This window comes from Misgurnus anguillicaudatus, unplaced genomic scaffold, assembly GCF_027580225.2.
Source record: "Misgurnus anguillicaudatus unplaced genomic scaffold, ASM2758022v2 HiC_scaffold_33, whole genome shotgun sequence".
NCBI classification, from domain to species: Eukaryota; Metazoa; Chordata; class Actinopteri; order Cypriniformes; family Cobitidae; genus Misgurnus; species Misgurnus anguillicaudatus.
The window spans coordinates 1,919,624-1,941,467 of NW_027395283.1; the positions used below are offsets into that span (position 1 = coordinate 1,919,624).

Here is a 21,844-nt window from a genome sequence, read left to right on the forward strand (position 1 = left end):
TATTAAGATTAAGTCGTTCGTCAGACCAAAATAGTAAAAGGCAGACGATACGCCAAACTTAACCCTATTAAGAGTAAGTGGTTCGTCAGACCAAATAACCAAAACACAAAATGGCAGACAATACGCCTACTTAATCCTGGCCGTAGATTTGCGGTAACAAAGGATGCATCAATTTACTTGTAGTCAATAATTCAGAGTAAGGCAGAATGAATGCAAAACGTAACAATTTATTAACCAGGTAACGGTACAATAATTCAAAAGCCAATTCAACCAATATAGTATATTAATCAATCATAAGAAATATCAATAGTATGAAATAGTTCAAAACAATGTAATACATTGACCAATCATACAAACCCCTTAATGGTACGACATGAGAACGTTTGAAATGTTACCTGGAGATGAAAAACTACACACAGAGCTTGTGTGGGAAATCTGTCTACAGACTCCCTGAAATGTTTGTCAGCTCTCCTTAAATACCCAGACGGAATAAACATTATGTATACATTATTTACCAATGGAAGTTTGCAGTGCTTGGTTCTTACAGACCTGTGGGACTCAGTGGGAGGCACCTCGTCCTGGATACATTTGTAGTGGGGTGCAAGCTCTATAAGGGTGTAACTCTATTAAACCTTTGTTTTATTGATATGGGAATGAAACCTGTGTACCAGTCGCGATGAAACCTTTTTAATGAAATCAAACATGAATAACAATGAAAGGAGGGGTAGAGGGGTCAGACATCTGTCTGCAGATCTACCATTTGTATGGAGATGTGATGTTTGACAATCAAGGGTATCTATCTGTCTGTAGATCAACCATTTGTATGGAGATGTGATGTTTGACAATACAAAGTTCTGATTCTCGGGAGAGGTGTTTTGGGGGTCTTGGTTTCCTGCCGTGAGTCCTGTAGGAAACTTGTTGTGTTGCAAAAGGTTCTCTTTTGATGTTCTGCTGCCTCGGGCACCTACAGGGCACACACACTGCACTCTCGGGCATCCATGCTGTTCTCTCAGGAAGGGCTGACCTTTTGGTCAGGATCAATAAAAATTCTTACAGTGGTTATTACGGGAATATTAAACAGTGCATTATACAGTCTGCCAAACATGTTTTTTTTTTAAATAGTAATTGTATTAAAATCAGTATTTTACAGTGATAATCATGTCAAATGATAATCATCAAGTGTTACTACATCATTCTAAAGTAATTACTTCAATAGGATCAATATTCTATAGTAAAGATCATAGTTACCAACTAGTAATTCCTTTAGAAGGATGTAGTAACACTTGAATTATATTCATAGGTTTTTATATTTAAATTTACTGTCACATCTGTCTCACGTGCACAATCTCTCTCCCTGAATGTGTACACAGATACAAAGAGATGACAGTAATTTATGAAAACCTGAATATAGCCCTTACAAAAAAGGTTTTACAGGAAAAAAAAACATGGTTACTGTAGTAAAACACAATTTAATTTTAAAAATCATAGTTAAACCTTGACTTGTGTAGAAAATCATGGTTTTGCTGATAGTAATCACTACACAAAAACCATGGTTACTACACTTTTACCATAATAAAACATGTTTAATAAAGGGATGTATCATAATGTGTGTTATTAATTGTTCAATTTACTAAATTCCGTTGCAGTTCAATCGTCTCCTGTAGGCAGTGTTTGAATCAACAGTAAATATCAACAAATATTTTAATATTTGGTGCAGATCATTACACTGTTTATCTTATATTGTGTACACTCTCACACACTTTACACCCTACTGACACACCAGAAACAACAGAGCCGAAATCTGCCTCCAGATCTGCAGCCTCCTCATACTCAATTGTAAAGCAATGAGCGTCTTCTGTCTCCAGTACAGCAGGAGGCGCTGCAGCTCTTTAGTCCGCAAATAAACTCACTAAAGAAAGAAAGAGCGCTCGTGTGATGTGTTTGTGTATTCAGTGTTTTTCTCTCTTGCGCGTTTCATTGACTTTAAACAGACTCTTGTTTCTGTGTATTTAAGTGTTGAGACGTTGATGATGAGATGTGCTGTAAATTAGTATGAACTGATCTGTTCATGCTGGATATATTGATGATTTCATCACAGAAATCGCTCAGCTGAAGAAAGAGGAGATTTAGCAATGAATCGAGAGGTTTGTACAGCTTAACATCATTTACCTGAATCAGACAACATCAGATAATTTCTAATCTTACTGTCTGTGTGTGTTGTGTTGTCAGGATGTGGATTGTTGTGAATCTTCAGTGTATGTGACTGATGATGGGAGTCTGGATTCAGTGTGGATGAGCAGAGATCAGAGCCGCACACCACAGACACTGCTGGACTCTAAACTCTCTGAAGAGAAATCCAGACACACACAGGACTCTGATCTCAGTCTGACTTTACTCTGTTATACTGAGTCAAAGCTCACAGACACTCAGGACACTACAGTGTGTGACAGTAAACAGAGCTTACAGGAGGATCAAACCTCCACAGAGTCTCTGGATTCTGTCTGTAACGCTGGAGAACAGCAGCAGATCCTGCAGACCAAACTGAAGATGTGTTCAGTTAAAATCATTGACTGCACGAACCTCATGATGAAGACTAAAACTGAACCCACAGAAATCAAAACTGAACTCACAGAAATCAAAACTGAACCGACAGAAATCAAAACTGAACCAACAGAAATCAAAACTGAACCTAAAGAAATCAAAACTGGACCCACAGAAATCAAAACTGAACCCACAGATATAAAAATTGAACCCACAGAAGAGGAAGATCGCCCTGATGAAGATGATGACTTTATTACATCAGGTATGTCTCCTTAATTATTGTTGTGTTTTTAACATTTTTAACTGGGAGCACCTATTTTGGATTTTCAGTCACAAACTCACTAAGTTTAAGATATCTTTAATATTTATTGAGCAACAGGTATGTAGGCTTAAAGGGTTAGTTCACCCTAAAATAATACTTTGATCATAAATCACTTACCTCCGTGTCGTTCTAAACCCCCAAGTGCTCCGATTGTCTTATGAACACATTTTTAGATATTTTTGATGAAGTTCTGGAGGCTAAGTTCTTTCTGTCCAAATGACTTCATTTAGTTTCAAAATTTCTCCAGAAAATAATGAAGGTCGTGCTCTTAAACAGGAAATAATATATGGAATTATTTGTGCATCTTTGAATAACTGTAAGAATATTTCCTTTAAATATAATTTTTGTCATATAAAGTTTTAAAGCTCACGTAACACACACTGTTTCTGCATTTCTAATCTGGAGTACCTATAGAGTAGTATTACATTCTTTTTATCTCTGAAGAGTCTTTCAGGACACTCCACTACAAACAAGTACACAAAGGAAATAGACAGCATTTGCACAAACACTGAGTGCGTTTTCATGCACAGAATAAGCAGATTACTATCAAAAATCTGCTTATTATAGAAAACTGTTTTCATGCGTTTACATGCAAATCAATAATCTGGCTATGCAGACAACTGCGCTTACATGGGACTTGAAGAATTCAAGAAGTTTTCTCGCTGGCAGTGACTTCACCACCTATAGTACATAATAGTTGATCAAAAAGCCAACGGCATATATCTGTCTAAAGCTATATTGTTGTATCTCTTTTCGGGTCTGCAGAACCTGTAACATGAGCTTTTATTTTAACAGTTTCTCTGCCAACTGCTTTAGTCGAGAGTAGTGATGCACCGATGTGAAAATTTTGGCCGATGCTGATAACCGATATGACTCTTGTCTGTTATGGCCGATACCGATATTTGCCGATACCGATATCTCTGTATAGAAAACACATTTGTATGATAATCAAATAAAGAGCTATTTTCCAAAACACATTTTTTTTAGTTTTGTAATTTATTTCCAGATATTACTGATTGGGCACCTTTACCCATGTGCAAAATGTCATCAATTTTCAGAAAAAAAAAATAATTATATTCATATATTTATATATATATATTTTTTTATAAAGGATACACATGTATCCTGAATTCACACTATGAATAAGCCAACCTTGAGTATTGTCAATAAACATCTAACTCACTTAAGACCAAGTCACTGTATTCTGTGAACATTGTACAACAGTACAAAACTTTAAAGTACAGTAGTAGGCCTTAATTGGCCAACGCCAAAAGTTATGGAGCTAAGGTAAAATATGAAAATGGAGCCATAACAAACTGGGCTGAACAGACACTGGCTTTTACAGTCTTCTGAACTGTGAGTACTGTAACTGCAAAGTACTTTAGGGTTAGACCTAACCCTTGGCCTTCCCAGTCTTTGGAAGCAGACGAATGTTGTGCTTAACAAACAGGAGCATTTCTGCTCTCTCTGTACCGATCCTATTTCTCTTTTCACTGACAACATTTGAAGCAGAGGAGAAGAGACGTTCACTGTCCACGCTAGTACATGGAGCTGACAGGTACTTGCGTGCCACTGTGGCGAGGGCAGGGAAGTGGGTCATGTTGCTTTGCCAGTACTGCAGCGGGCTCGCATTTCTGGGAAGGGTGGGCTCACTCAGGTAACCATGCACCTAAAAAAAATATAGAAAAGTGCATAAATATACATCTCTGGCAAATCATCTGGAAATTATTATTCAACATTGATTGAAATAGTATAGTAAACTAGCCTACCTGCACACTCGTTGAACTCGTTGCCTGTTCATCCTGCTCCTTTTCCTCCAGAATTTCATCAAACATGTCCAGAAACGAATGCCCTTCACGTTGCGTACACATCCTCTTTTCTTGTGGTTCACCTTCTTCTCTGTCTGGTGTAGGCCCATCTGTGGCACTGGTGCTGGTCGTCACTGACGCTGTCATCTTGTCCACAGTGTAGCAAATGGCTCGGAGTCAGATTGAGGCCATTTGGCATCTGGATCGTAAACAGCCCTAAAATTGTGACTTTAGATAACCCTGTGTCCTGATAACACAATCACCCAGATATCTACCACCTATCAAGGCTGTAAAGTGGGCGACAATTAAAACAAATGCAGTCTTCAAAGGAGGTTCAAAGGGATCCCACCAGAGAAACCTGAGAGCCGTTCGTTCGACGATTGCCAGAGACACAGCTGGGGGCACAGACTATATGTCTGTGATGAAACCACATTTAAAAATCACAATGAGCTGTTTTAATGTATATATATGTTATATCCCTTTACTGCATGATCATGTATGTGTGATGTAACTGTGTGTTAACACTTTAGTTAGATTTTGTTCACTGTAGCATGGTTCATATCTTAGGTATGAAATTATTATTCAACGTGATCTTAAACCCATGTCTTGTCTAGTATCAAATTAATCTACTCTTTATTTCCCAATCATTTCTATGTATCATATTACCATAAGCCGCATCAATGTCATTTAGTATCGATTTGAAGAGTTATGGAAACAAACTTTTATCATAATGCAAATGTGATGTCTGAAAGAACAAAGGCTTGTTTCCCCGCGCACACATTGGCCATACACCCAAAATGGGCTGGGCGTGTGAAAGGTCAAAACGGCCTATCGCCCAAGCCATCTTAGATCATAGCTCAATTGCTCAGTTCGCTCAATAGCTCAATTCGAACGATTCGCTCAGTATCTCAGTCAGTGGCTTAGTTCACTCATGAGCGCCCAGTCGCCCGGTTACCCAGGTAACCCGTCAGCGCAGTTTGGAAACTCGCTGAGACTCAACCAGAGTCCCTTGGATTTATCATCTTTTCTCTGAGCCCTGTCCTACTCTTCGGGACAGTCTTCCTGGCTTGCACTTTGCGCTAGAGTTCGGAAAACCACGCGGACCAATCCGCCCTACGAAACAACTTACGGACTTCCATCTTAAACGAACACACCTGGATTCTCTCTCTCTCTCCTTGCTCGCATCGCGAGCATAAGAAACTTCGCACCGCATCACAAAGAGCCAAAGCAAGTATAAACTCGTTTTACTCGCTCATGTTTAAGCTTTACCCCTTATGAAAATTAAGGCGATCCTTAGAGATTATCCGATGGTTTGTGCAGATGTTAAGCAATAGTGCTTTGCCAATCTTTTACTCTCTCTCTCTAGCTCTTTCAATCTTTTCTTTCTCATCTATGTTTTATGTTATGGTATGTGTGTATGTTTAGTTAGTCGTTATGTGTACTTCATTTTATAGTTAATAAACCGGTTTGCATTTTCACAATTGAATTGTTTCTGTGTTCAATGCTCACGAAATTAAAGTCACTATTTCTGCCTTTTGATCCAGCTACACGCTGCGAGTAGCACTGTATATCAGTGAGAAGGTTAATTTTAAAGGCCATGAAATTAACATTTCTTAGACGTTAATATACGATTATGGATATATGTCTTCGGTGGACGAACATATTAATTAATTGTTATTATTAATTCTGCTACGCCAGGTAAAACCTGATAAACTTGTATAATTAATTACAGTTAATTATACATAATATTCCCTTTTGAGCTAAAATCTAAGATTCCCTTGGGAATCCCCGTAGTGTTTCGGTCGGAGGTTCATAGTGTTTCAAATAACGTTATTTCCCTCCTCCCGCTGAAATTCGCTACATATAATGGTGGAGAATGCGGGCAGATTTAAACATTATTTTCTGAGCAAACCAGTTACAAATCAAATGTGTTTTTGCATTGTGTGAATGAAAAAGAACTATCAGCTATAACTGATTTCGTTCTTTCTTTGTATGAATGAAAATGTATTTTCCTGTATCATTTTCAGGACGTAACAGACTCGCGCCCCTGTTATGTATAGTTAACTGCAGTCTTTAAGGTAACCGTATTAAAAAAATACGCTGCATTACCGTCTGATTCCGCCTAATAAAGAGTAGAATTCCTTTATTTAGAGCGAAGCGGTGGTCGAGTGAGCACTCCCATCTGATAAGGCCTTTTTGTTAAATCTCCAGGAAATTATGTACAATTAGAGAAGCTGTCTATTGTATTTTTCCATTTTATTCACGTACGTGGATTTTTAAAATTGTAAGCACCGAGGGCAAGACTTTTCAATTTTAAAGGAGACAAAAACTTGATCAAGTATTTATAGTCACAACGTATGATAAAGCACGTTGGATTCTTGTTTATTTCGTGTCCCGGTAACGTAAGCCAAAAGAGGTACCGGCTGAACACGAGCAAATTACATCCGTCGTCTTAGCAACGCAGCGGCCGCCGATGTAATTACTGTATAGAAGCGAATCTTTGTCAGTTTAAAGCGTACTACCTAGTTCTAACACTAGATGTCAGTCTTGAGTGTCTAACACTTCTTCTTCTCCATTACTCTACGTCTGACTTCCGCTTTCTTTGTTTGTTGGGCGAAATATCGCCATCTAGTGGGAAAAGCTCGTTTGGTCCTCTCATAAACTCTTTTGGGAGTGTATGACAGAAATCAAACTTGGATTTTTTTTTACCTTACTTCAATAACTAGGTTATTCTACTACGTTGTAGTTTTATTTCCTACATATTGAATGTTATGGTCTTAAATTATAAATAATAAATTAATATTGCTGTGGCTTTATTAATTTATTATTTCTTTATTTAATTTTTAGTTTATTTTGATTTATTTTATTTTATTTTATTTCATTTTTTTGCTGGTCTCTCTCACTCCTTACTCTCCTGTTCTCTTTTCTATTGTAGAGATTGTATTTTTAATTAAGTTTAAATTTAAATTCAATGCAGTTTGATTTATTTTAAATTTTAATTGAATCAATTATTTACTGTGAATAGAATTCAGCCCCATAAGTCCCATTCTCAGTGAATTCATTTATGTTTTAACTGGTGCAATAGGATAAGCCCCTGTGCATCTCTTGAAAGCTAACACTTGATAGATGAATCAGAGGCTTCGCCAGCGGTGAGTTCTACAAGAGACCGGTCCCGCTGAACTGACTCGAGTGTTTACAGTCGGGGTGCTGCGGTAGCTCCCTCCTTAGCACCTTAGGCAGCAAGACACAGTGCAACCTCTGCCACCGGGCACTCCAATCGCTAACCTTGCCAGGTGACACACAAAAGCCCTAGCGGCAGTGCCAGTTGGTGGGTGACACCTTTGAGTGCGGCCCGGCGGTGTGAAGGGTGTGACTGTTGAGCGGTCGAGGTGGGGAGGGCAGAAGGCCCGGCACTCTTGGCTGCGTGCTCAGGGAAGCGCCTTGTCTCTGTGTTCCACCCTGGGTTTCCTTAAATAGTCAACGAGTGTTGGTGTAAAAGAGATGCACTTTTCTCCCCTCTGTAGCCACTAGAGGCACCAGATCCCTATCAGGTTGGGTCTAGCCCAGCCAATCTAGCTAAGCCACTCCCCTAACTCGCATGACTCCATAGTGCCCTCTCCCTGTAAGGCCCTGTCATCAAATTTAGGGTAGAGAACCTGCTAAGCTGAAACAGGAAACCCCTTTTTCCACCTCCTTCCTCTTCATTTTCCCAGCCTTAGGACTTCGTCTGTTGGCTGTCTCAATTCCCATTTTCAGTTTATTTTATTATTATTTTTTTTCTATTATTATTTTTTATTATTTATTTATTTTTATTTTTTTTTTTCTCTGTTTTCCCTTTCCTGTTTCATTTCATTTCCAGCAACCTTGCTTTATGTTTTATTTTATTTTTATCATTATAATTAATAGGGATGTCCCGATCCGATCACGTGATCGGAAATCGGCCCCGATCACGTAGTTTCAGACTCGATCGGAATCGGACGTTACCTCCCGATCAGGACTCGGATAGATATGCAGGGTTTAAATCCATCAAGGTCTCGCTCTGCTCCGCGCCAGTGTACGCGCTGCGCTGGTGCGTGTGAACTGATGAGAAGAGAATAGGCTTGTTCGACTTCATGCAGCGCCGCAACAACCGGCAGCCGGATGACGTCTAAGTTCCGAGAGAGCGATTTAAAAGCAAACTCCTCCGTATGATTTCTCGGATCACTCTCGCGGTAGTTTGACGTCACCCGGCTGTCGATTGTTGCGGCGCCGCATGAAGTCGAACAAGCCTATTGACGTGCTTTCAAATTCATTCATAGGCTTCACACTCGTGCGTGCAAGGAACCCACGACAAAACCGGGTTTTTACCGCTCATTTAAACGACGCGTTGATCGTTTTTGTCACCATGTGCTCAGACGCAGCTCCGCGTCTCACTCAGAACCTCAAGAACGCGCATTCGCGCAGGATACTGTAGAGATGAGAGATAGAGAGAGAGGTAAGAATGGTGCCCACGTCGAGAAAACTTAATAGAAGTCTAGAAACAAAGTATTAAAGTATGTCTAGCCATGTCACTCATCTCATTACAATATGTTAACTAGATAACTGGATACAACTGATTGTATAGTTTAATAAAATAATGTATTTTGATTATACAGATTAATTACGACCTAACTATAGGTATTTTATAACTAACTGCTGACCATCTATCTAGGGAATATCTATGGCTATTTTATAAGTTATTTTGCTGAATCAGTATGTTGTTTTTCTTGTTAATTGAGTCTTTTTGGTAGCCTATCTTATGCCTAGAATTAAAAGGAGGTTGATTCTTATAACTTCCTTCAAAGTTTGATCAATTGTGCATGATGACATGTGCAACAAATGCATATAGGGTGTCAGACTCATAGATTTGCATAATTTAAAGTTCAGGTTTTAAAGTTTGGGTCAACATGTGGCACAGCTTTAAAACTGAAACTTATAAAATCCTATCAGAGGTACAAAATGTCATTGAAACACACCAGTGACTTTGCTGTCATCAGGATTAAACATTGATTTTACCCCTCGAACCCTCCCTACCAACAGAGCATCCCCACAAAACAAATCCCAATTTATCCCATGTACATATACTATATATATTCTCATTATTTTTTAACACATCTGTAGTTATGCGCTGGCACAGAGTTAGACTCTTTTGACTCCACACAGAAACAGCAATGCGTGCGCCATGACATAAGGAACATCCTGGTTCTGTTTTTTCGCTCTTATTTATTCTTTTTTTATGTATTATAGAAGTATCGGATCGGGACTCGGTATCGGCAGATACTCAAAATCAAATGACTCGGACTCGGACTCGAGGGCAAAAAAACCTGATCGGGACATCCCTAATAATTAATTAATTTTAATTATTTTGATTCACTTTATTTATAAAACTGCACAAACCATTAGGAGAATTCATTAGTAATACGCTCGAATAACCAAATGTCCAAGGCGACCTATAGGTTTTAACAAAGCGACAAATTACTAAAATTTTTCCCTTATTTCCCCACACTGATTATCTGTGCCGCCGGAGAAAGGCCCTGATAATAAGCTTATAGCCCACATATATATATTTTATTGCCGTAGCTCGCTGAACTGTGCGGACTCGCATTGGCTCTTTGTGTTTTCTCTTCTACCAGTGTGTCAACATGTCCAGATTACCAAGCCCTGTCAACCACTGGGACCAGCTAGAGGCCTGGCTCAGCGCTGTGACATCTGAACTCCTGCCCAACCTCGCCAATGAACTGCAATACTTGGAAAGAGAGCAACTCGACGGCACCCTGGACAAGTTCATAGCCCACGACCCAACGAGGAGCTACAGTCACAAGGATATAGCCAAGATCACAGGTGCCATCGCTCACAACCTCATCATCCAGCTTAAACTGGGCGAAAGGAACATGGCCCAACTGGAAGAGGATGCAGCAGCTCTACAGCTCCAAGCAGCAGTGGCACGGAGGAATCAGGAGGACGCGCAGAATCGTCTAGATCAGCTGACACAGGGATTAGAGGACCAACAACCATCAACGGAGGAGGAGCACTGGAGGCTAAAGGACGAGATTGGACAACTCCAAGAGGCCTTGTCAAAACTCCGCACAGACACAGAGCACAAGGAGCAACAGGAAAAGACAGCCAGAGAAGAGCTGTCTGGAAAGCTCCAGCAGGCTGAACATCTTCTGGTGAGAGCAAAGGCAGAACTGAAGGAACGTGATGCCAAGCTGAAGGCCTGTGAGAATCACCTGCGAGCGGCTCGAGATGAAGGTCGAGCTCTGGCTCAGCAACGAGACCAGGCTAGGGACGACCTTGACTCCGCCCAAAGAGAACTCATTTACGCATATAAACTGCAAGCTGAACAAGTAAGGGAAAAAGCAACCTTTCCCTTTCATTCAACCAGTGAGCCTGCACCCCCCCACCAAAGCTTTTCTGTTGAAAAGGGGGGCGGGAGCCCACTGTTAAAGACATCAGCCAGCATCCCAGAACCTCTCACTGCCATAGGGGGGTGGGGACAGACGAATTTCCCGAGGTCACCTGCAGACATGCCCGGCGTGGCACCCAAAGACCTCGACAAGCTGGCTAAAAATATCCCAACATTTACCCCAGAGCCTGCAGGTGGCCATGATATCCACTCTTACCTGCAGGACATTGACTTTTATTTGCAAACACTGCCAAATGTAACCACAAGAGACAAACTGTATCTGCTACGGGTTACTTCCAGTCGTGAAGTGAGGAGTTTCCTTGACCGGCAGCCAGAAAACGTCAAGATGGATTACGAGCAGCTGCAAAAGGCTTTAATAGAAGAGTTTTCGGATCCAGAGTCAGAACAAGGACTTGTTACGGCGATGGACCTCAAACAGAGCCGAAACGAAACTCCACAGGCCTACTACAACAGACTCAGGCGAGCTTACTTTGGCTCACGGAATGAGCCAGGAATGGAGGAGGACTTCAACTTCAGGACCCTTTTCCTGCGAAATCTTCACTTCACAGTAAGCCAACACTTAGGGGTTATGGCCTGCCCTCGCACGATGACAACCAGGCAGCTGCGGGACTTGGCCCAGAAAGCTTATGGTAAACAAAGAGCGGCCTCTGAAAAGACTGTTAAAAACCCTGTCATTCTCCCTGTCTCTGAACTGTACCCTGAACTACCACTGGAGGGCGCACGACAGCGCCACAGTGAAAGACCTTTCAACAGAGGGCCAAGAGGGTCAAGAGACTTTACAGCCAGCCAGGAATGGTACGGCCATGAAGGGGCTCGTCCCAAGCACCAAATGGGACGCGCCAAGAGGTCATGGAGCCGGCCAAACTCATCAGACAACCAGAAGGGTGGCGGCTCGTGGGAACCTGGCCGACGACCTAGAGGTAACCGTCCTGCACCTTGCAGATCAAATACTGGTCACAGACAACAGAGAGATCAGTCTCGATACACACAGAGCAAGGCTAAGTCTGAACTACCCCAGAAACAGAGTGACACAGACACGTCTGAAACAGCAGAGATTCTGAGAATATTGAAGGAGTTAATCCAAAAGAGGCCCCACAAGGAGGACCACGAAGACAAACCCGACTCCTTATTCATCCCACAAACCAAAGGCTTTGGCATACAAACAATATCTCAAACACCAACCAACCAAAGCCTGCAAGTACCAGAGAGTGCTGTGTTAAATGTCTCCTTCCCTACAGAGTCACAAGAAACCAGCCTTAACTGCCTTCCTATTAATACCACAGCCCCAGTACCAAGCCTCCTGGGAAACCTGATCGAAAGAGGAGAAGCTAAAAAGCTATATCTATCCATCACCTTGGAAAATGAGGTTGAACTAGAAGCCCTCGTCGACACCGGAGCTGACCTAACGCTGATGTCATCCCAGCTTTTCACCAGACTCCAGAACAGAGCTAAGGCCCAAAATTTGACCCTTAAACCCCAAAGGTGTATGCTGAATGTGCAGTCTTACAGCCAGACTGAAGTTCAACTGCAACAGGTGATTCCCATCCACCTGACGATCGGTCCTATGAGCATCATACACCCTGTGTACATCTCACCAATGGACTCATACCCTCTCCTCATTGGCAAAGACCTGCTAGACCGCTTTGAACCCTTAATGGACTTTAAACAGTTAAAAATTTGGGCTCAAGTGCGAGAACCTTTACCGTTTCAATCAGCCAGATCATCTAAGGTAAACTGCCAGGTCACACAGGTCATGGACGACCCCCCAGCCAGCCGCGGGAACTTCGTCTCAGACCTAAACTTCAAAAGTTCACTGCTCTGCAATCTGCATCCAGCCAAAGACTCAGAGCCATACCCAGGATTTGAGGCACAAGTGCAACAAAATTTAAAAGATGCAGATGCCATGCAGGATGATGCATATCATCAGAAATTACAAGCCTCTAACATCGCTATCCAAGCTATGTTAAACCACCTCTTAGACCCCTCCACCTACCCTATCACAAACTCTGACCTGTCTGCTGCTCCAACCCGCAAACGTCTCAACGATGTCAGGCACCTGCTGCGCATACAACACAACATCCTCGGGTATGTCCCTGATGACCGCACTACACCTGCGCTTGTGGTTCCTCAGGCCCATAGGGGGGTCATACTAATGTATGCGCATGACACAGCATGTGCCGCACACCACCGCACAAAAGCCACTTATGAAACACCGAAACAGGTGGCATACTGGCCTGGAATGCAGCATGATGTAGCAGAACACATCAAGAAATGTCTGGTTTGCTGCCAGTTCCAACCGGCTAAGCCAAACCATGGAGCACCACTTCAAAAAAGAGGTGTCAACTTTCCAGTGTCAGACCGCCAGATAGACTGGGTTGGACCATTACCCAGGCCAACGAGGGGCAACAAACACCTTCTCACGGTCATCTGCCAATTCACAAAGTTGGCAGAATGCTTTCCAGCACCCAATGACACCACTCACCAGTATCTGGATGAACTTCATCCGGGAACAACCTTCGCTTTTCGAACGACCAAGATCTGGTACTACAGTTTCGCCCCGCCAATTCAGACAGCTCACCGTCAGCTGTCAAAGAAATTTCTGCCACACTGGACAGGACCTCATGAAATTGTGGACAAACTCTCCCCCATTGCATACCAGATCAGGATGGGCAGGAGTCAGAAGGAACCAATTTCCAGATGGGTCCACCAGAACCAAGTCAAGAGACACTCAACATTATGGCATGATAGTAAAGGGGGGACGAACCAAACTTCTCCACACTGCCTCATCACTAGAACTCTGCCACCTAGGGAACAGCCGCCAATGAAAAGAAAGAGAACTGTCCTGACCAAACAAGGACCTGTAGTGCTCGCCTATTGTTCTTTCTCTCTCTCCCTCTCTGTCACCAGGATGCTGCTGTTGATCACTGTTCTGTACATCAGCCTACAGGGGGGGTGGCCACAACCTGAAATCGTGTCGCCGGGTCCCGTCTCAGGCATCGTCCTTAAAGAGCAACCTGGACTCCTGATCACGAACTGCAGAACACATAGCCAAAAAGTCTATGTCCGACTCAACCCCCGTGATGTCTACAGAGCACACTACACAGCATCAGCACCAGAAACCAGTTGGGCAGGAGAACGATGGGCGCAGAACGCTATGATTCACGCAGAGGTTGACATCAAACACATGCTGTACCAACTTCAGAAGACACAGGCAGGTCTTGGCCGACAAACCAAGCGTCACAAGCGGTTCCTGGGAGCCCTACTCGGAGCCGCCGCAGCAGCCATTCCACCCTGCCTGGTACCCCTAAGCCTGGTACAGACCATTTTACCCTCCGCCACTGCAGGCCCAACAAACACCCTGCAGGCGCATCTGGCCTACTCCCTAGGTAGCGCAATTCCATTAAGCATAGCCCCTGAACAAGACGAACTTGCTTTTCTGATAAACCTGCCAATCATCGAGTCACACAACATCTACAGACTCAAAGACATTGTCAATGTTGGCTTCTGGCAGGGAAACACTCACATCAGAATACGCACCCCCACTGTGTGGTGGCTTACCATGACAGCAATGAACAGCTGTACCTTGCACCAAACCTGCACATGTGCAGCCTCACTAAAGACATTAATTATCTCTGCCCCAGCAAACCTTTCCTTCAGGACAACACTGACGGCATCTGTGGGCTGCGGCCCATGAAGATTGACTCTCGTTGTCCTGCCTCAGCTAAACCACGAGCCGAGGTCACTAACACCCAAGCTGAGATCGTAGGTGACCGATGGCTGGTCAACACCCCAGCCAGCACGGCCACTTTGACCTACGACCAACACGACACAGCCACCCGCATCAGTGCACCAAACCAGACGATGTGGATCCAAGTTCCAAAAGGTGCGATTCTTCACATCGATGAACTCGCACTCTATCACCTTCCCAGTGAGGAGTACCACATCGAACTGGAATTTTCAACTTTCTTCAGGGACCACAACTTCACTTTAGACCCTGAACTGGAGATGAGGATTGCAGAAGGGGGGACCCAACTAATTGATGTCACGCCCATCGACACTGCCCTCCAGGCACTTGCTCGCATGCCAGCTCTGCACAGCCTCCCTGTTTTCAGAGCCTGGACCGCCGCTGATACGGTACTGTGCCTCTCCACATGAGTAGGATACGCCCATACTCTTGGCCTCACTTTCATCCTGTACCGAAGAGTCAGCGGGATGCAGGAAACAGTGAACAAGTGCACAGCTGCCGTCCCTCGAGCCTTCAAGCGGAACCGTGGGAAGCAAGACACACAAGCCGAGCAAGAGCCCAACCTCATCGAAATCACCCCTCTGCAGGCACGCCGAAGCGCTGCAGAAAATTAAGATACACCTGCCATCCAGACCAAATGACCTGTATAACCATCGCCTATTGAACCATCGCCCACCAAAGTCTCTCAAGACCCTGGTGGCCATGAAGGGGGGATATGTAGCAAATGGCTCGGAGTCAGATTGAGGCCATTTGGCATCTGGATCGTAAACAGCCCTAAAATTGTGACTTTAGATAACCCTGTGTCCTGATAACACAATCACCCAGATATCTACCACCTATCAAGGCTGTAAAGTGGGCGACAATTAAAACAAATGCAGTCTTCAAAGGAGGTTCAAAGGGATCCCACCAGAGAAACCTGAGAGCCGTTCGTTCGACGATTGCCAGAGACACAGCTGGGGGCACAGACTATATGTCTGTGATGAAACCACATTTAAAAATCACAATGAGCTGTTTTAATGTATATATATGTTATATCCCTTTACTGCATGATCATGTATGTGTGATGTAACTGTGTGTTAACACTTTAGTTAGATTTTGTTCACTGTAGCATGGTTCATATCTTAGGTATGAAATTATTATTCAACGTGATCTTAAACCCATGTCTTGTCTAGTATCAAATTAATCTACTCTTTATTTCCCAATCATTTCTATGTATCATATTACCATAAGCCGCATCAATGTCATTTAGTATCGATTTGAAGAGTTATGGAAACAAACTTTTATCATAATGCAAATGTGATGTCTGAAAGAACAAAGGCTTGTTTCCCCGCGCACACATTGGCCATACACCCAAAATGGGCTGGGCGTGTGAAAGGTCAAAACGGCCTATCGCCCAAGCCATCTTAGATCATAGCTCAATTGCTCAGTTCGCTCAATAGCTCAATTCGAACGATTCGCTCAGTATCTCAGTCAGTGGCTTAGTTCACTCATGAGCGCCCAGTCGCCCGGTTACCCAGGTAACCCGTCAGCGCAGTTTGGAAACTCGCTGAGACTCAACCAGAGTCCCTTGGATTTATCATCTTTTCTCTGAGCCCTGTCCTACTCTTCGGGACAGTCTTCCTGGCTTGCACTTTGCGCTAGAGTTCGGAAAACCACGCGGACCAATCCGCCCTACGAAACAACTTACGGACTTCCATCTTAAACGAACACACCTGGATTCTCTCTCTCTCTCCTTGCTCGCATCGCGAGCATAAGAAACTTCGCACCGCATCACAAAGAGCCAAAGCAAGTATAAACTCGTTTTACTCGCTCATGTTTAAGCTTTACCCCTTATGAAAATTAAGGCGATCCTTAGAGATTATCCGATGGTTTGTGCAGATGTTAAGCAATAGTGCTTTGCCAATCTTTTACTCTCTCTCTCTAGCTCTTTCAATCTTTTCTTTCTCATCTATGTTTTATGTTATGGTATGTGTGTATGTTTAGTTAGTCGTTATGTGTACTTCATTTTATAGTTAATAAACCGGTTTGCATTTTCACAATTGAATTGTTTCTGTGTTCAATGCTCACGAAATTAAAGTCACTATTTCTGCCTTTTGATCCAGCTACACGCTGCGAGTAGCACTGTATATCAGTGAGAAGGTTAATTTTAAAGGCCATGAAATTAACATTTCTTAGACGTTAATATACGATTATGGATATATGTCTTCGGTGGACGAACATATTAATTAATTGTTATTATTAATTCTGCTACGCCAGGTAAAACCTGATAAACTTGTATAATTAATTACAGTTAATTATACATAATATTCCCTTTTGAGCTAAAATCTAAGATTCCCTTGGGAATCCCCGTAGTGTTTCGGTCGGAGGTTCATAGTGTTTCAAATAACGTTATTTCCCTCCTCCCGCTGAAATTCGCTACAACAGCTTGTTTTTTGCCACCTGCTTGAGGTCTGCGTCAAAGTAGCGATCTTTGTATCTGGGGTCAAGGATTGTTGCCAAGTAGTATAGTTGCTCAGAGAAAGTGGTTTCGAATCTCTTGTTCACGGCTTCAAGCAGTGCAGACTTGGTCGTTTTAACCCCACTGTCCGTTTCGGCTGTTTTGTTTAGAAAACGCTTGAGTGCCACAACAGAGGGAATCACGTCAGCAGCTGTAGCTGTATGCGAGCTAATCTCTCTCGTCATCTCTTCAAAGGGTGCCAGGAGTGTGGTCATTTTCTCAATGAGACTCCACTGGTTTGCATTGAGAGATACAGGCAGTCCATGGTCAGCCTCGTACATAACCAGTGCGCGCTTCTGTTCTAGGAGAGTTGTCATCATCAGGAATGTACTGTTCCAGCGCGTCGGGACATCCTGTTGTAGCATCTTGGTCTTCATTCCCATCTCTCTCTGGATGTCTCTCAGCCGAGAGGTACCAAGGGGGGAGCTTTTAAAATGTCCGACTATTTTTCTCGCTATAGCCAAAGAGTCAACAACGCTTCGCTGGCTTAGTACTGCATCGTGCACTGCTAACTGCCCCAGATGAGCCATACAGCCCAGGCTTTTAACACCACACTCCTCCATTGCCTTCACCATATTACGTGCGTTGTCTCGAAGCACAACATGCACATTTTCTTTCCGGATTTTCCATTCTGTAAACATGGCGTCAAATGCACTGGCTATGGCGGTACCTGGAATAAAAGGATAAAAAAAGTTTAATCAAAGACACGTTAGCTAGCTGGCACATGATATAATGCATTTTCCCCCATTCAAGTTATGCCATTTCCACATTCTAAGCAGTCATATCTCTAGTTCAACAATTGTGTAGGCTGTTCTGTACCTAACCTCTGTCATTATATGAAACTTGAAATTTCCCAGATATTTATAAACACCCCTCAGCAATCTCTGATATATTAAAAGGGACATTTCATAAGACTTTAAAATAATAAATAAATCTTTGCTGTTTTTGCTTTTTAGCTCAAAATACCCCACAAATGATTTATTTATATGCTTATGTCACAAGTTATTTTTTGGACCCAACATTCAATAGGAAAATTAAACTGCAGTAGCCACCGTTCAACCTGAAGAGGGCAGCACTCAGACGTTTTTACACCATATATTGCAGTATTGAAACAATTTATATCCAAAATGTAAAAAACTTACTAAAATCAATGAACAGCACTAATAAAGCATAATTCTTACAGATCATTTACTAAAAAAAAGTTAAAAAAAGAATAAAGTTGGGCTGCAGCTAACGTTACAGTGGATATTTTAATTTATAGCGGGCTTTTCATCAATTCAATGGTGAAACGACACTCTTCTTATCACTCGAATATATTTTACACCTCCACAAAGGCTGTTTTTACAACCTGATCTCACGTGAGATCGTGTTTTTTTACTATGGTAAAAATACATCAAAACTTTAGAGTAAAAGCAAGCTGCAGCCGATCGATACTGTATATAAGTAAGTTATACGTGCACAGCCCGAAGGACGTTAGCTTAATTTCTACTATGCCTACATTTTAATTTAATGTGTATCTGTCCAAAAAAATATCCATGCCTACCTGTATGCGAGCCAGGGAATTCTTGGGCATGTAGCACAGCTCTCTTCATCTCGAAGTTGACATCAATCCACTGAGCCATGAGGCTCAACATGCTTGTTTGGTTGAGGTCGGAACTCCAGATATCCGTTGTAAAACTGATGTCATTAACATCGCTGTCGAGTAACTTGTGCACGTGAGTGGCTACGACATCATGTAAGGCTGGCAGGGCGACATCCGCAAAGTAACGACGACTTGGCTTGTCATAGCGGGGCTCAGCGAGATCAAGCACCTCCCTAAATCCTTCGTCTTCCACTAACGAAAACGGTTGGTCATCAACAGCGATCATCTTTGTTATCGCCATGGTCAATGCCTTTTGCTTCGGGTGGTCTTTGTGGAATTTTTTCGTCTTTTCCAGCGCTTGTTCTATTGGGCTACCGACCGGTGCAGCTGCCGTAGCGTTAGCTTTTTTCCGCAGTTTGTTAGCATTTGCTGATTTCTCATATTCTTTGTAGGCTCCAGGATGCTTATTTTTTAAGTGGGTGATCAAATTGGTAGCGTTGAACGATTTGGCCCGAACTCCCCCTCGCATCACTTGGCCCTCACACTCATTGCATACAGCATAGCGAGGATCCTCTTCAGACACTTTGAAAATGAACCAGACAGACGACATCGTTGCTCCCTCATCAAAGGCAATTTACTTTTTTGCTGTCTTCAGCGTCTGCTTCAGCACACGTGTAAGGTATGCGCACGTGCAAAAACAAACATCCCCGCCCCCACACTCACATCTCCTACACAAGTCGCGTCAAATACACACGAATGATTATCGGCCTGTTCACATCGGCTCTTTTTTGACATCGGACCGATGCCGATGTGTAAAAAAATGACCATATCGGCCGATATTAAATCAGTGGCCGATATATCGTGCATCACTAGTCGAGAGGAGACTTTTATACGTTACTTTGTGCTTACTTCTGTGTGTGCCGTTTATCTTTCATACGCGGAGATAGGGCTGTGCAAAAATATCGATACAGCTAACTATCATGTTAGTTAGCTGTATCGATAGTGTATCGGTATTTTGATCTCTACTATCGATATTTTAAAACCCATCAAATCCCTCTATGTGCGTCAAACGACCTCCTCCGCCACTGCTGTAGTTGTCACTGTCCAGTTGTCTGGACATGATTGTATCATATCGTGACCCATGTATCGTGATTCGTATTGGCCTTGCCAATACCGTAGCGTAGATCACGTTATCAGTTTATTAAGCATAATTGGCGTAAGACTGTGCATGTAAACGCACTCACTGTCGTTTTCTCTTCTTGTGTTTTTAATTCTTCCCAGAACAAAAAGCTGTGGAGCATTTTCGTCACCCTAATGTTTGATTCCTGTTTTTTTGTTTGTTCTAAACTTTGTTTGCAACGGTGGATTGGCTACTTTTCTTCACTTATGCTAATTATTTTTATTTACTGTAAATGTTGCACATCAGTGATGCCCTGAATAATTTAAACAATAATTTATATTGCGTGTCGGAACACGGTCAATACTTTGAAAGCTCGGTGGACACGTGCGCCAAACGCAGGGAAAAGGTACACCTCGCCTTCGTGTAGCGAGCCCCCTTGTCACGTACTTGATGTAGGCACGGATACAATGATGTTGCCGGAAAAGTGGATAGTTACGTGTTCGTAATGTTTTTTTCTCATGTTATTGTTTGCTGTGAGGTTTTCTGTTTTGTTTTCTATTGTTTCTGTCTCCCCTGTCTCTGTTTCTAGGTACCGTGATTGGTAACATCGTGTGCCCAATAATTGGACACTCCCAGTTATTAGCAGTTGCTAATAAAAGAGGTCGTGGAGAAGGGATACATCAGGGGGAGGAGCTTAGCTAGCTGCTGGCTTGGCCAGTTTGGTTGATTGTGTGTGTGTGCGCTCTGCTACTGTTTCGGCTGCTGTTAGTGGTGGTCAGTTTTGATGCTTTAGTCCATGTAACATGGAGTGAATGTTACCAGCCCGGAGTTAAAAGAAGGGAAGTATATCACGTGATTTACATCTTGCAAACACGCAGTATTGAGTGTTGTCTAACCCAGTAGGGAAGGAGCGAGTGCCCCTTTGTATGTTTTGTTTTTCAGCTAGTGAAGATTTAGTTATGGCGTGTGAACGCTGAAGATGTTGTTTTTGTTCTTTTTGTTTTTAGTTAGTTTAGCTGGGGGGGGGGGATTTAGGTAAGTACTTGTTTTGTTTTGTTACTTTCATTCTTTTGGCACCGCTCATTTCTTTGACTCTGTGGCTCTTACAATTTCTATGCACCATTGTAAATAAACAAACCACTTTATGAGTATTTTGATGTCCTTGTCTTATTCACCACATTATTTCCCAGAGGCCTAACTTAAGTTGTGTTTAAAATTACTATGTACGCCCGTTTCATACCTCCTAACCACCAGGGGGCGTAACATGGATCATGGAGACATTTTAATCGTTCACGATATCGTCATATCTCTCACCCATATCCATTTATTCGCAACATTGCATCTTCAAATGAATATAACTCTGACACTTTTTGGTCTAGAAGCCTAATCTTTGTCCTGTTTTAAAGAAGTTTTTGACTGAAGTGTAACCAGGTGAAAATATTTAACAGAAAAATTGTTATAGCAGTTTACATTTATTTTAATAAATAAAAATAATCCAATGACATTATAATTTTATTTAAAAAATTATAAAAAGGTAATTTTTAAAAAAAAGTAATAATGTAAACATGAAGCCATATGTCTCAAGCAGTTGTGATCCAAATTTCAAGTTAAAATCACAAAAAATGAGGTTTGTGTTACAGTTTTAGTGGTTTTACCAACAACGGCCAGTAGGTGTCAACGGTTTGCTGCATACTCTTGTCATAAATTAATCAATTACTTTCACTGCATTATTTTTACTGCTAAAACATTTTGAAATATGAAAACTACATTCTAAGAGCTAAACT

General features: G+C 42.4%; 1 protein-coding gene across 1 annotated transcript in view; it reads left to right on the forward strand.

Moving 5' to 3' along the window:
- LOC129438977 (uncharacterized) overlaps positions 1-21,844 on the forward strand; it is a 57,064-nt gene that overhangs the window by 23,964 nt on the left and 11,256 nt on the right. Inside the window, 1 exon segment of the mRNA XM_073865721.1 lies at positions 2,233-2,803. Within this exon segment, the coding sequence (XP_073721822.1) occupies positions 2,233-2,803 (571 nt within the window).